This window comes from Copadichromis virginalis, linkage group LG10, assembly GCF_057382275.1.
Source record: "Copadichromis virginalis isolate Kocher_CV1m ecotype Utaka linkage group LG10, C_Virginalis_male_GT1.1, whole genome shotgun sequence".
NCBI lineage: Eukaryota > Metazoa > Chordata > Actinopteri > Cichliformes > Cichlidae > Copadichromis > Copadichromis virginalis.
The window spans coordinates 20,128,874-20,145,518 of NC_140627.1; the positions used below are offsets into that span (position 1 = coordinate 20,128,874).

The window sequence follows — 16,645 nt, forward strand, 5'->3', positions numbered from 1 at the left end:
AAGAAGGAGAAAAGAGGAGAAAAAATATCTGCAACAATTTTGCTAATAAGTGGTAATCTTTTTTTTTTTAAACAAGATAATAAATCAACATTCCAATTTCAGTATCAAAATCCAGGCTTAAAAAAGAAAACATCTGACTGTGATTAAAACCAGTTTACCTTATATTTTCAGCTCTTATGAATGAATGCTTATTCTTATTAACTGCTTTACACAGACTACAATCCCTTGTGTCAGAGAATTGTCGTTTTTTTCCCCCCAAAGATGTTTCACTAATTATCTGATAACAATCAATGTAAGAATGTCATTTATTAGGCAAGTAGAAGCATCTCATCAGAATTAGTGCATGCTAATCATGTGAAATCTCTTTCATTTGCTCTATATTAGGGCTTAAAGTTCGGCAATATTTGTGGTCTGGATGTTTGCCCCCTTCATCTATCTACATAGCACAGAACCCCATGTTGGCTCTCAAAATTCAACAATGCAGAAGTGTTCTCAAACCACTCCTACCTCTGACACAACTTTGTAGGAACAGAGGTCTGCTGCGCTTCAATTTTGTTAGATCTAATCGCTAAATTGAATCTGACAGGTTGTCACTTTTTAGACCGTTTTAAATGCAATCTGTGGACTATAATTTTATTTCTATGTTAACTAGCACAAATTGGCAGGTGTTAGTGTCTGTGGAAAGCAGTCCACAGCTTCCACTTCTCATTCAGTCTTTTTTTCACTCAGAGATATCATAGGGCGCTGTGCTGGCTGATGCCTTATGACCATCCTTGCATACACAAATGGTGACTTCAGGCATTAAAAAATCCCACATAGCCTATGATGCTAAATCCAGGCCTTTGCACTTTTTTCTATTCAATCTATTTATCTATTTATCCATCGATTTCCACACGTAAAGAGAGCTTTAAAAACAAGTGGATTGAAAGTTGTTGTTTTTCACATGTAGGTTTGTTTCTTTTTTAAGATAATACCTAAACCTATTTTATATACTCTAAAGGTTTAATGTATAAAAAATGAGAAATAAGAAATAGAGAAGTATGACAGGGCAAAAAACAAAACAGAAGAGAGAGAAGATGGAGTCATTCAATATTGTGACAACAAATACAAAGAGGATGTGCCATTGTTTTTTCCGTCACCTAATATCACTGCTTACATAATTGAATGTCAGGTTCCCTTTACAGCAGAGACACATGAAACTGACAAGTAGTTAATTTCTTACAAACAGAACAATAATCACAAGGTCCAACTCAAACACACTCTAGGAAACACAGGCTCAGGTTATCGCTGATTTCTTTAACCTCTTATTAGATGGAATGTAAAGTTGCATGAAGCAGATAAAGTATAATCTGCATCTATAATTGTGTCCCAGAGATGAAGGCAAGATCTTGACCCAAGTCCCCACCCTTATCAAATGTTCTAGTTGAGCTTTTGCTGTCTATTGAATGTTTTGCTGCTCGAATGAGAGAGACTTTGATCCTAGATGTTGACAGCAATGAGTGATTGTGCGGATGTTATATATTACCATTCCTTTCCTCTCCAAAGCCATCAAGATAGTTCCCTTATCTGGATTTTAACTTTTATGACTTTGGGAGTTAATAAACCTTTTATATTTGTCGTGCATCCTGTGAATCATTGTAGTAAAAGACTAAAATAGCAACTTATTTCATGGTTTTTTGTTAGTGTTGATTTTTTGTAACCTCTTGTCTTGTTTTCATACCCTTCCACCTTGTATCTTATCTATGTCAAGTTTACATGCATTTGTCTCTGCTTTTAGTCAATCGCTTCCTCTCTTATTTTTGTGCTCACTTGTCTTTTCATATTTCTTGTTTATAGTTTCTCCAGTTTCTCAATACAAACCTGTTCTCGGTTCTTCGAAATAGCTCTTAGTATGTCCACCTATCCATTTTCTTACAGGCCAGATAGTTCACTGCACTGCCCTCTTATGATCTCATCTTGTATGTGCTGTCGTCCACCTTGCCTCAGTTTTTGTAAACCTGCACTTTATGTTCTTTGTTTGCTCACGAGTCAGTTCGCCTTTTACTTTTTGGACTTTGAATTTCTTGGACTGCTTCAACAGCTTTTGAGTCAACTCCTATCTGTTTTGTGTCCTGCATTTGGGTTCCTGACAGGTTTGTTTGGCGTTAAGTGTAACATTAAGTTCCATAAAAGACATTATAGGTTGCTTCACATCAGCAATGTGTCACAGAATTTCTTAGCAGGTTTGTTTCCCTGCGCTAAAGCCCCATCCTGCAATTTTAAACATTTTAAAGGTTGCTCTGTGACCTAGACAGCACACCTCACTGATGCGTTTGATGAAATTCAGCTTATGGAAACCAGCTAAAAAGTCTGCCAGGAGCTAAATGTTCAACTATTTCTATTTTATTACCTTTTTGTCAATAAAACACTTGCCGAATGTAATATCACAATTTAAGCAGTAAGAGAACTATTGTTTCAACTAATAACTCTTTAGAATATTAGTTCTTTAGGTTTTCTGCTCCGGGATCGGAAAATAGAAAACACATTGTGCCATGTGGGAAGTGAAGTGACATGCTTGTCGAAGATTAAAATCATTCATTTGGTTATCAAAGTAGGGAAGTACTCTTACATTTACTTCCATCACAAGACTGAATGTTTCCATTTCATCGTTTCTGTGACAGCTGAAAAAGTAGAACAAAGAAATGTCACTAGTTATATAACCTTTATGTGTTTATGTGCAGGAACTATGAAGAAAGAAGTTGAGAATAAAGGAAAATGCTTTAACTATTCATTTAGTAATTATTACCCTAAGTTTTCTTGTTTTCCATTTTTTCTGTGTGAAAACACAGTGTCATGACAATAGTGAAAAGATGCACGTCTGCCACTTCCCTTTTCTTCTCTCCCTCAGGGTGCACCACATGCTCTCCCAGGGCCTCGCTCTCACACCATCACTACGGCGACAGCTGGCGGCATGCTTTATCCCACAAGACACAGCTCCCATAGCAATCAATGTTTATAGATGCGGCCAGGCTCTAAGAGCTCTTGTGGTTTGTTTTTGTGTTCCTGAACATGATGTAGACGCATAAAGACAAAACCTAACTTCACTAATGAAAAACTAAACCAGATTGAGAAAGAAGGACACGACAAAGACAATATGACACAAATCAAAGACTCAAACCAAAGATCCAATAACTTTCAGAACTAAAAAACCCACAAACTGCTTTTTTGGCTCTGGCGAAAACATCCTTACGATCCATTCCATTGACTATCACAACAATATAAAGTCACACATGATTTTGGAGCAGTCTGCTGAGAGACATGTCCAGAAACAAGAAAGTCACCTCTTTGATCTCTACAGATTTACTTGTCTTCAGTAAATATTCCTCCTAAGACAATGTAACTCAACAATAAAGGATTTGCACTCACAGATTGGATTTTAAGCAATTCTTCAAGAAAATCATTAAGTTGGCGATAAGCCACTGTAGCCCAAAGTATGAACTCTGGCGTCACCTAGTGGCTTAACGACGCAATGTGTGTTTGCATTAGTGTTTTGCTTTTCTGTAATTTAATGTTTTTTCAATTTTATTTCTGGTCAACCTGTTGTGGTGAAGAGAGAGTTGAATGTAAAAGCGAAGCTCTCAATTTACCAGTCGATCTACGTCCTTACCCTCTCCTATGGTCATGAGCTGTGGAGAGTGACTGAAAGAACGAGACTGCGGATACAAGCGGCAGAAATGGGCTTCCTCCGAAGTGTGGCTTGCATCTCCCTTAGAGATAGGATAAGAAGCTTAGCCGTCCGGGAGGGGCTCAGAGTAGAGATGCTGCTCCTCTACATCGAAAGAAGCCAGGTGGTTCGGGCATCTGACAAGGATGCCCCCTGGCGCCTCGTGGGTGAGGTGTTCCGGGCATGTCCCACCAGTTGGAGGCCCCGGGGCAGACCCAGGACACACTAGAGGAGATGGCTGGGGAGAGGGAGGTCTGGGCTTTATTCCCTGGCTTTTAACTCTGTGGGTAACTGACATTTTTATTTTATTTTTTTATTTTTATTTTTATTTTTATTTTTATTTTTTTTATTGTTTTTTAACTTTATTGCTATGTCTATTACTATGTGCATATTAGTATTGTACAGCACTTTGGTCTACCAGGTGTGTTTTTAAAGTGCTATATAAATAAATAAATGATGATGATGATGATGATGATGGGCTTCTCTGCTTAGGCTGCTGCCCCCGCGACCTGGCCCCAGACAGGCGGAAGAGGATGGATGGATGGATTTTCTGAAATATAATGTTTGTTCCAGAAACTTTCCAACGTTCTGTTTTACAAAAAAAAAATCTGGAAAAAAAAAAAGTAAAGCCCATTATTCTTGTATTTAGATTATTTTATCGGATTCCACTGGACTTTCTGGACTTTGGTTTTGCACAACACTGGTCACTATATTCTTCATTTCCGGTTAATACTTGTACAGCTGCTGTTATTGTGTATATATTTATTTATATTTAGATTTCTTCATACATTCTTATATAGTTCTATATTGTGTATTGTGTATTTTGTTGTACAGTTATTTTATTTTCAACTTTAATTTATATATTTATCTTTATCTTATTCTTCCCAGTTAAATTTACCCTTCATTCTAATTTGTGTTGTACAGTTATTTCATTTTTAACCTTAATTTATATTCTATTCCTTCCTAGTTAAATTTACCCTTTTTAATTTTTCATATTTATTTCCTATCTTATTCATAGCCTTTTCCTTTTTTGTTTTCTTTAGGTCACGAGCAGTTGTCCAAGCATTTCACTACATATCGTACTGTGTATGACTGTGTACGTGACAAATAAAATTTGAATTTGAATTTGAATTTTTCCTGAACGTGAAAAAATATTTTAGGACACTTGATTATTTTCTGACTTCTCAGAAGTCAGAAGTTCAATGGGCTGAAATTTGTGTAAAAAAAGTGAAATCGGTTTATTTGCCTGATAAATAACAATATAATTTTTGATTTTCAGATGGTTTAGTAAATTTGTTAAGCATTGTATATACATACAGTCACCTGTAGGTATATATGTACCTACTTTTCGACCTGGGTCGAAACAAACCCCCCGAAAATACTGTACATGGTAGAATGTGAAAAGTAACTAAATAGCGCTTCTCATGCTGGTAGCCTGATAGTCTAATTTCAGGGGAAAGAACCGCCTCCTGCGTCATTACGCACAGCACAGCCAGGCCCTCTCCCTGTAGTTTCAACCTCCGGCCGCTCTGTGCATGCCCGCTCATCAGCTGTCACTGTGGCCGTGTGGAGACGCACATGCTGTTTTTCTACTACCTGGTAACGGAGCATATGCTGCCATGAGTGCTTTGTGTCGCCTGCTTCAGAGAGGACTGCTGAGCGGCCGGCCTCTGTGTCGTTTATTCCCCGGACAGCAGGATGTTAGCGGGGTAGCTCCCGCGGTCCGGTCAGCCAGCTCATCCAGGTATCCGTGCTAGCTTTCCCGGCTAACAGATGCCCTCTGCCTGTCACGTCTGTGACATGGTTCTGGGTAGATATGACAGCCCGGTGTTTCTGCTATAAAATAAAAACTGTTTAAAACCGTTATATAACCAAAGGAATCTCTGGCCATGTCATATAATTTTTGTCTTTAAACGTTACTTTCACAGTTTTACGTAAATGACATTCAGATGTTAGCTGCATGGATAACGGGCAGCTCAACTATCATCACAACCACAAACAGGATTTTAGATCTGAGCTTTTATTATTTTATATTTATATTGTCGGGATAAATAAAACAGTCTTTGCTGTGATCTAGTTCGATTATTATATGCTACATACCTTCTGAATTGCCAGCAGTTTAGCAGTCATGCTAAGCCTGATTAAAATAAATGCTAACGTTGTTGTAATAAGCCCTTAATCTTACCTTTGTTTTGTTACTTATTTACATACATACAAATGATTTTACCTTAATTACTTTAATATTATATGAATATTGAGAGGTACTAAGAGGTTTATTATTATTTAAGCAAGGTGTGCCCGGTAAACAGGCAGCTGCCTGCAGATATGGTAAATTTCCATTTCAGATATATTTTCAATATAAAAATAAATAAAAACACATTGAAAACCTCAGCTTAATTAGCTTTAACTGTGTGATATTTTCCTAGCAAGCATGACAAATATTTGCTGTTTCCAGCTCGTCAACTTAAAATGTTTAGTGCCTATCTTTGATTTATGTCTTTGTGAATGGATTATCTCTGGACGATGACTTCCTGTTTAACAAAATAAATGTATTAAAGCTGTCGCCTGGCACTGAGGGGCTTTAAAGTGTGTCGTTTTCACGTTTTATAGACTGAATAAATGAATAATCAAGCAAACAATCACAGGATGAGTCAGTGATGGAATAACTCACAAACACCTTGTCTCATTGTCCAATTAAAACCTGAATGTATTATTTTTCTCACAGTTTTCTGTCAGTGTTTTAATCTATTAACTCTTTGTACATGTTGTCATGTAATTAGTCATCTTCCCCTTGTTAACATTGTAATGACAACAATTTAAAGTCACGGTGAAATAAATAAGAACACGTTTAACATTGATATCCTATGTTTGCACGTAAGAGTAAATGTATTAAATTTATTTGTACATGTGTGTGGTTGCCTGTGTTGTACCAGTAGGTGACAGGAAAATAATTCCCATCAAAAAAATTATTTTAACAGGGCAGTTTGAATGGGATTTAATATTAGAGAAGAAAAATGCCCTGTAAGTGACTTTAAGCATTTCTACTCCCTAAAAGTTGAATAAGAGTTTTATTTGTTGGATTTATTGCAGTTCCTGTCTAAGTAGTAACACAAATCTTAGCACAGCTGGAAGCATAGAGGTTCATTCTAATAAACATGAATGTTTTTTTCTTTCCCAGCCTCCTCAGTCCTGTCAACTTGACCTACGACGTCTTCGATGGGAAGGGAGAGAGCACTCCCCTGGTGTTTCTGCACGGCCTCTTTGGCAGTAAATCTAACTTCCACTCAATAGCGAAGTCCTTGGTGCAGCGCACAGGCAGAAAGGTAATGCAGTGATGAAGACAACAGACCTGTCAGTTTTTACATCAAAAACATTCCCACTTATGTGTTCACTTTAAGCACCCTGTTAATAGTCTTCATACAAAAGCAGGTGTGGGAACGTACAGTTGACAGTGTGTTGTGTGTAATTTGATACAGCTTCCCAGCAGTCTGTGCTGTTGCGAAATTGCCCTGACAGATAATCTCTCATGTGTTTCCTTGATGAAACTCGTGTTCACAACACATTCTTTGTTTGTGCTGGGCCCAAGACAGACACAGCTGACATAAGAGCCAATTCTGCGTGTACGCTCTCTCGCCTCCTCTTCTCCAGTCCAAGTGTCCTAACTGTCCTTTGTCCAGTTAGGTGCTGACAGTAGATGCCCGTAACCACGGCAACAGCCCTCACAACCCCGTGCTGACCTACGAGGCGATGGCGAATGATTTGAACCACCTCCTCGCCCAGCTCCATATCGACAAGTGCATCCTGATCGGCCACAGCATGGGTGGGAAAACAGCCATGACGACCGCTCTGACGCAGGTCAGCGGTCACAAAATGTCACATGAATTTATCATGATAGTGCAATTCCCTCGCTGGATGTCACCTGACCTTTTTCACTGTACATTCCTATGAACTTAATAATCCTCCTGTCCTAGCAATTTCCATTTTCCTACTGGTTTTCCCACAGTGGCATTTTTTACTTCCATTGTCCTGCTTGTTTACCTCAGTCTGTCTGTCTCTGTAGCCTGCTTTAGTGGAGAGGCTGGTGGTCGTTGACATCAGTCCTGCTCAAAGCAGCACACGGACCAACTTCCGGTATTACATCCAAGCAATGCAGGAGATGAAGATCTCCACAGACATCCCTCGTTCCACTGCAAGGCGGATGGCTGAGGATCAACTGCGCAGTTTAGTGAAGGTCAGGATAATCCATTACACTTCTATAATTTAATTTCTTATATTGTTGTTATTAAATGGTATTGCATTTCTATTATTATGTTAGTATTCAGAGATGTTTTTTTTCTAAGTTTGTGTTATTATTTTATTTCATTTACTAAATGTATTGTTTGTTTTTCCCACCTAGACTAGTTGTAGGTAATTATCTTCATTGTGAGTGCTTTTTGATATGATACCAGTCAGTATTTTAAATAAATAAACCAATAAAACCAACCTTTTCCCCAAAAACGATTGTTAGTTTGTCAGAAGTGTCATTTATCTGTTTTGTTAAGGGTTTTTGTATAGATATTAAATCTGTAATAGCTGATCTGTTGGACCACTTGAGGTCAGCATTGTTCCATAACAAAGCCACTTACCATTTTAGAGTCTTGGAGAGACACAATAATGGCATTGATTATGATGACATAAGACCAGTATACTGTGTTCTAGTCACAGAGGCAGGCCTAAGTCTTTGTTTGTGTTAATGTTGAGCAAGAAGGCTCCAGAAGGTTTTTAAGAGCTTTTCTTCTTAAGAAAAGTTCCCTGTCACATCTGAGAAGGATGTTAGTGAGGAATGTGAGTAAAGTAAAAGAGGAAAGCTGTTTTCCATAAAACTATAAACTAATAATTTACATCTGTAAAATGTTAATATATTTCAATAAATCTATGTAGATTCACTACATACCAGCCCCTTCGCAAAAAAAAGGTGTTTATGCAGTTAACAGTTAGGGGTGGGGGAAAAAATCGATACTGTGTAGTATCGTGATATTTTGTTTGCTAATAATGTATCGATACAGGGACAGCAGAAATCGATATTTTGTTACAAAAAACGTTTTTGTGCTCTGACTTCAGAGCATGTTGATCCTTTTTCTGAGCAAGAATCCTGACATTCCTTCACTGTCCAAATGTGTTTAACGTTTTTTTTTTGGCAGCAATAAACATGACAGTTTACTTATTTTAATTTAAGACATGTTTTATTTTAATTAAGGTTAAAACTTTTTTATTTAATGTAAAATTATATTTTGTTTTAATTTACTTTCAAATTCTTCAGTTGCCGAATGGGCTGCATAGTTTTCATAAATTGCATAGTTCAGAATAGCTATAATTGTACCAGATGGTTGCATTCAGTTAAGTTGGACTAGTATGTAATACAAACCGTTCCGTTTGTCAACAATAAAACTGACTGAAATGAGAGAAAGACTGAGTGCGAGACTTTATCAATATTCATTTTATCGAATGTCAAAGTTTACCTTTATGTACAGAATCTGAATATCCCAGATATTTTTAAAAAAAACGCAATAATATCGTATCGTGCGTTAAGTATTGTGATAATATCGTATCGTGGGATGTATGGTGATTCCCACCTCTATTAACAGTTAAGCTCGTTATTCAATAACCTGCTGTTTCCTTCCGCAGGAACATTCAGTGCGTCAGTTCCTTCTCACTAACCTGGTGGAGCAGAACGGACACTACGCCTGGAGAGTCAACTTGGAGGCCATCTCAGCGCACCTTGATGACATCATGAGTTTCCCCAACTTTGACACCGGCTATGATGGACCTACTCTGTTTTTGGGTGGAGCTAGCTCTGCTTATATCAGGTATAAAACACAGATTGTGAACTTTTTTGAACATGTAAAATATTTCCTGAAAAAGGTTCATATTATAACATTTAAAACTAAAGTATTTAGATTTTATATATTTATGAAAATAGGAAAATATTTAACAAAAAAAATGCAAGTGGACACGAAATCATTCTGGGATGCTGGGACTGACCATTTAGTCAGTTTCTCTGATTACAAAAATGTAAACAATCCAATTAAAAATGATAGAGGTTACCTTGAGCTTATCGTAAATACCTAAACTTTAACAGTTTTGCACTGTGTGTAAAGGTAATGCGACATCTATTATATGCTGGATTAATCGCTCAATGATCACAACAAGAGTCCACAGACTGAATAACAGAATGTTTTTTTCTTTTCTCCTGCTCTGTTGAGTGTTTCTGTTTATTATATCTCCTTTAGTCTTAAGCTGTACATGAGGCATAAGAGACGTTGAACTTTCTGCAACAGCAAAGACGTTTGCAGAAATACAACTTCCAGAGAGAAGAGAGCTTTTATCATTTTTTATTGTTTTTTTTTTATCCAGTTTAACTATTAATTCTAATGTTGTAAATGCAGTTTTTAATGTACAGGTGACCATTAAATTTTAATTTAAATAATTAAACTAATTCAGATATTACTTCAAAGTAAGTGCCTGAGAGTGACTGCAGAGTGATGAGACTTAGTATTAAAAGGACTTTGGCTATACTAGCTAACATACATAATCTGTAACAGGTAAGTGAACTTGAAAGCCACTGGCTGTGAGCACATGTGTGGCTCAAGAAAATACTAATGAACTCAGGTTTAAACAACTGGAATGCAAAATGTTGTCGTAATTATTCAGACAGAAGAAGGCACAGTAATGGATATAAGAGAAATAAAATAACACATGATTATCCCTGAGAGGGTTTGCTTCAGGAAAGGCATCCAGGATGAAAAAAAAATCGAAATGTGGATCCATCTGCTGTGTGAAGCGAGCAGCAGAAAGACTTTAGCTTAGAAGTAAGCACGTCACACCAAAAAATATTCAAATATATTAAGACTGTCCTTTTATATACAGAGGAGAATGGCTAGACTGCTTTGAGCTGATAGTAAGGCAACAGTAACTCAAACAACCAGTTTTTACAACTAAGTTGTGCAGAAGAACATCTCGTATTGTTTAACATATCAAACTTTATAGCGGATAGGCTGTAATTCACACAGGCTCACCAAAATTGGGCAACAGATGATTTGAAAAAACGTTGCCTGGTCTGACATTCGGATGGTAGCTCCAGAATTTGGCGTAACAACATGAAAGCATGGATCCATTCTGCCTGGTTGCCGGTGGTGTAATGGTGTGGGGGATTATTTCTTGTACATGTCACAGCCCACCAGAGTATTGTTGCTGTCCACGGTCATCCTTTTATAAGCACAATGTATCCATGTTCTGATGGCTGCTTCCAGCAGGATAATGCATCATGTCACAAAGCTCAGATTATCTGACACAGGTTTCTTGAACATGACAGTGAGTTCACTGTACTATACTTAAAGTTTCAAGCACTTGTTGAGTTTATGCCATGATGAATTATAATATTTCTAAAACCAAAGAGACGTCTGCCCTCTACGAGCAGGACTTAGAAATCCATTGTGACTGATATAAATTCTTATATATATTTATATATGTATTATATATGTAAATATACATGAAATAAAAAGACTGTATAGTGTAAAATAAACATAACATTTAACAATATATAACCCCAAAACACGAACCCAAATACCAGTGATTAACAGGTTTCATTTATATTCCTTTAGCACTTTTTCAGTTGCATATTCATGACTTTTACCACCGCCTGTCTTCCTTATAACACCCTCCTCTTCCTCCTCCTCCTCGTGTTCACTCCTGATCCAGCTCCGACGATTACCCAGAAATCCAGAGGCTGTTCCCCAACGCAGATATCCAGTACATCCCAGATGCCAGCCACTGGATTCACGCAGACAAACCCTTAGATTTCATCAGCTCCATCATCTCCTTCCTTCAATCCTAGCTGCCTCCAGCGTACGGGTCTGAACTTTTTTTATGCTCGACACCGTGAGCATCCGCTCGTCAAAAACTGAGGGTGCCGAATCAGCAGCTTCAGCAGGAGCAAGTGTAACTATTAACGATGCTTGTATTTGCCAACACTGGACCAAACTCACCCTTATACAACAGTCAGATCATACCTTTTAACAATATAGCACTTAGTGTAATGTACTGTAGGTGAACTTTTATTTTGTTTAGCCTCTCTGCCAGACAGGTAGTGTTATTAGATTGGCTGGTTTCTAGATGTGTGTTTGTTTTTTGGTTGATTTTTAGATAATAGAAACAAAAGAATCTCCAGTTTAACATAATGGGGCAGTTTTTGGAGGCGGTATACTAATCCAAAGAAATTCTCATTTGCACAGTGCTTTGTTTGTTTCCAGTGGCTTTAGGCCGAGGACAATCTGGGACCGCTGAAGTGTAGAAAGTCATGACAGCACTGCAATGAAACAAATACTGTAAATCTTAGAAGTGATGAATGTGTTAAGCAAAAAAGGTATCAGGAAGTTCGAGCTTGGCGCAGAGGACGTGGTACAGGATTTATGTGGTCAGTTGGTTTGTCATAGGAATTTATTTTACTGTTGATAATAGTGATATATTCAGCTTTTGGTGCAGAACGCGTCTCTTCGTTTGTGTATCTGCTGTGTGTCGGACACGAGGATTTACAGGTCAGTTGCATTTTGCAAAACTCAAGGTCACGGAGAGCGATGGTTGTGTTTTTTAGGCCAACTCATGCATCTATGAAAGGTGAGCAGAAACCACACATACAGTATTATCGCACTGTTTCCTGAGTGTCTCAGGTTATAACTGGATATACTACTTATTACACACTTATGCTATTGTTTTGTCTGTCTGGGGATAAGCATCGGTAACGTCGTCGTGTCTTTGTATGTGGTCAGTCCAAATAGTGTTTTGATGAAATAATGTTTTACCAGTCTGTATCTCATTTATCTCTACAAATAAGGCGCGTATGGGTATCTCACAAATATATGCTGCAACGAGGTACAACTGTACCTTGTTATGTGATCGTAATAGTAGTGAAACTGCCATTGTGTGAATAAGCAGGGTGTTGTTAATTTGTATACGTGCCTCTTTTATCCAGAGCTCCTTTTACATTTCTGTAAAACTTTATTAAGAAAAAACAACTTTTATTCTTCAATAATAATCTAGTAGAGTTTAGATTGGCAGCTGGGTTGCCAGTTCTGTGTGAATTTTCTCACAAGGAAAAGTTCAAGCACTTAGATGTTTACCAGAGTCAATGTTTTTTGTTCTTTTATTGTCATCACGAACGTCTAAAAAGGTTTAAATGGTCAGAATTAAGTTGAGTGAAACTCTTCTTAAGTTGTTTTTTTTTTTGTGAAGCTCCAGCTAGTAGAGACTCACCCTTTCTTCCTCTTTTAACCCACAAGACAGATTTTGTCTTGTTGCACAATATTAATAGTTGGTTAGCACTTCCACTTAAATGCAGATCTTGCTAAAGCTTCTGGACTGTTGCAGTGGGATGAGTGGATGACAAAGCAGAGCTCTCCATCAGCAACAGTATAAAAAAATATTGTCAAATTATTCAGTAACATTACGAGTTGTTTGAAGACTGTAACCATCTGTTCAGGATTGTATAGTTTCACTTTGAGCATGCCTTCTCTCTCTCGTCGTCAGGTGTGACTTTACTGTGCTATATACATCCCTGTTTGTTGAATATGTTACCATTATGATGGCATTCATTCTAGATAATGACATATATGTATATAAATTTTAAATGTGTGGAAGATGCATATATATGTGGAATATATATTGTTGAAAATATATTATACAATAAAATGACCAGGAAAAAAAACAGTTGGTCATTTTTCTTTCTTTTTCATATTGCAAAAAGCAAACATGCTGACAGTGAACAGAAGACTGTAAATGATGGATGTCGCTCAAAGGTTTGTGTCGAGCCTCAAAGCTGAGCCAGTTCACTGTTGCTGTCTTGGCGTTTTCCAACTTGAAAATAACTTCACTGAGAAATCAAGGGGCAGTACATGTTCATACAGCGCTGTGAAACAGTATTTGTCCCCTTCCCAATTCTTGTCACACTTACCATATTTTCCATACCATAAGGCGCGAGTAATCCGGGTCCAAAACTCCATCTGCTTCAGGTCCCAAAGTTAAACGAACACTGCAGTATCACTGAGAGTTAAAAACTGTCTAAATTCCTTCATTTTTAATATTTTTAATAAACATTTTTAATAAAATGTTTAATAATGTTGCTGCTTTACTAGATGTAAGAATTAAGTTTAACATCCAGGCATCCATGAAAATAGAATTTATTAAATTTAACAGAGGTAGAAGTTAGCGGGCAGTTAGCTCACTAATTTCCACCTAAACATGACAGCATGTCCTGAGTGAGAGATTTCTGAAAAAATTAAAAAGTACAGCTCTGCTATCACTTCCACCATAAATAAAGACAGAACACGTCAGCAGTGACGTTTGTAGGGTTACTGAAGTTGGGCTAGCTGGTATAGAATGATGTGCTACGTGAACGCTAGTGACACAGCTATGTTAGCATAATATTAGCACAGTAAAGCTGAAGGATGAACGCTAAGTTTTTTTCGCTCGATAAAGGTTAACATGAGGGTTCCTGATGGTTAGGGACAAATGCAATCGCATGGCAGGATGCTGTAAACGGACTAAACTTTAGTCAGGAGGACAACTGAGATAATCCATCCACAATATGAGTCATTAATATACTGCAACAACATGGGAATAGAGCAGCTGCGAGAGAATTCAACATTAATGAATCAATGGTACGGAAGTGGAGGAAGCAAGAAAAATGAGTAAAGTTTGACTTATCTGACTGTTTTGCTTAATGTGCCTTATGTATGAAAACAGACCCGTTCATCGACAGTGCGCCTTATAATGTGGTGCACTGTATGGTCCGAAAAATAGGGTACGTGTTACAGATCATTAAACAAATTTTAATTTTAGAAAAGATCATCTAAGTAGATGCAAAATGCAGTTTTTTAAAAGATGATTTCACTGACTAAGGAAAACGGTTAAACCTAACTACCAAACCTTCCTGGTCCTGTGTAAGAAAGTAATTGCCGCCAAAACCTACTAACTGATAGGTTCACCCTTGGCACCAAGAAATGCAATCAAGTGTTTGCTGTAACCGCTTGATTGCATTTCTTTTGTTTTGGCCTAATCTTATTTGCAGAATTGTTTTCATTCAGCCAAATCGGAAGGTTTTCGATTATGGAAGTTTAAGGTGATGCCAAAACATCTCAATCTGATTCACATCCAGACTTGAATCAATTCAAAACTTTCATTTTGCAGGTTTTTGGTTTTTTTTTGAGCCATTCAATGGTGGACTTGCTGATGTGTTTTGCATCGTTGTACTGCTGCATAACCAAATTGAGCTTCAGGGCACGTCCTGATGTTCAGACATTCTCATTTAGGACTTTCTGGTAGAGAGCAGAATTCATTTTTCCATCAATTACAGCAAATTGTTGTGGTCCTAACGCAGCAATACCACACTATCACCATCACGTCTGATTGTTGGTGTGGTTTTATGTCATATGTAACAGAACTCAGACCTTCCATAAAGTTCAGCTTTTGTCTCATCAGTCCACTGAATATTTTCCAAAAACGTTAAGATGCTTCTTGGAAAATGTGAGATAAGCCTTTGCGTTCTTTTTGGTCATGGATGTACTTTTTGCCCATACTCTTTCTTAATGCTGACTTATCTTGATGCATTCTCAATCATCCAGGTAAGTAAAACCCCAAAAAGTTGATTCTGTTCATCTACGTCCAGATGAACAGAATCAACTTTTTGGGGGTTAATGCTGACTTGTGAGTGCTGACCTCAACTGAGGCATGTGAGTCCTGCAGTTCTTTACATGTTCTGGATTGTTTTGTGACCTTTAAGTGATTTCTTGACTCACCAGGTCTGACAGTAAACAGACCCGGGTGTGGCTAGTAAACCTGAACTCAGCTTTCCAAAAAATGTGGTTAAGCACAGTTAATTCATAACTTAACAAGGAAGGCAATTACTTAAACCTACACCACAGATCATGTAGGTTTTTCCTTAAAGGTACGGTGTGTAAAATCTGACCATTAAATGTCAGTAGCTTGCACAGTTTTGTTTTCTTACCTCTCCCAGTTGAAGCACAAAATCCTGACTCCAGTGGCCGTTGTAGAACAAACAACTCTTGAGTGTTGTTTGTCTGTAGCGAGTGTAGGCTGTCAGTATGCTGTTTACCTCGGTTTGTCCACATCTACTTACTCTGTAAGAGGCTGTAAAAGTTTATAAAAGGAGTCTGGTATGAGTCAGAGAAGCTCACTGTCCGATGACAATGATAAAAAGGTAAAATGTTAAGGAAATGCTACGTGGTAATCGCTGCTTATTTTTTTAACACTCACGTGTTAGAGCCCTGACTTCAGCTCAGGAGCTGAGGCTTGCGGTAAGGAGGAGGAAGAGGATAACATTTTATTAAGATGTTTTTATTTCTTTGGTGAAAGGTTCCTCTTCTCAGAAATATAAAGATAAAGAATAGATATTAAGTTTTATATCTTGAAGGTGAAGGCATGAATTAAAATTTGCATCCGCAAATGGCTACAAGTTCTTGTTTCCTCTGCTTTTGGCATACTGCATATATGACACATATATTAGGCGGGATGTGCATTGGGATACTGGATTCAACATGGCAGCTTCCACAAACAGGCGCCTGTTTCTGTGAATTTCTAATGAATTAATTCTAAGTTTAGGAGACCAGAATTTCAAATCAGCATCATGTTGCCATGGTAAGACTTAAAAGTAGTGACAGAGCACCCCATCCCCCACCACCCCTGCCAAAGAAATATCAGGAAATGTTAAAGGTAGCTGAGATTAAATGGCTCCTCAGATTTTTACAGTCACAGCCTTTTTATTCAAAATCTAGAGGAGTGGACTTTTGCTGTTCAAAACACTAATTCACTTTTCAGGCCTTGAAGCAAAACCCACATATAAAGTTTATTATTTAAAGGGACTTAAAATAAACTGAAGCTGGACACCAAGAG

At 37.6% G+C, this 16,645-nt stretch overlaps 1 protein-coding gene across 1 annotated transcript; it reads left to right on the forward strand.

The window, feature by feature from the left end:
• Positions 1-5,176: 5,176 nt before the first annotated feature.
• abhd11 (abhydrolase domain containing 11) lies at positions 5,177-11,968 on the forward strand. The gene is made up of 6 exons (XM_085470517.1): positions 5,177-5,447; positions 6,882-7,026; positions 7,385-7,558; positions 7,764-7,934; positions 9,368-9,549; positions 11,441-11,968. The coding sequence occupies exons 1-6, from the start codon at positions 5,239-5,241 to the stop codon at positions 11,574-11,576; spliced, it is 1,017 nt and encodes a 338-aa protein (XP_085326643.1). The 5' UTR covers positions 5,177-5,238; the 3' UTR covers positions 11,577-11,968.
• Positions 11,969-16,645: the final 4,677 nt, after the last annotated feature.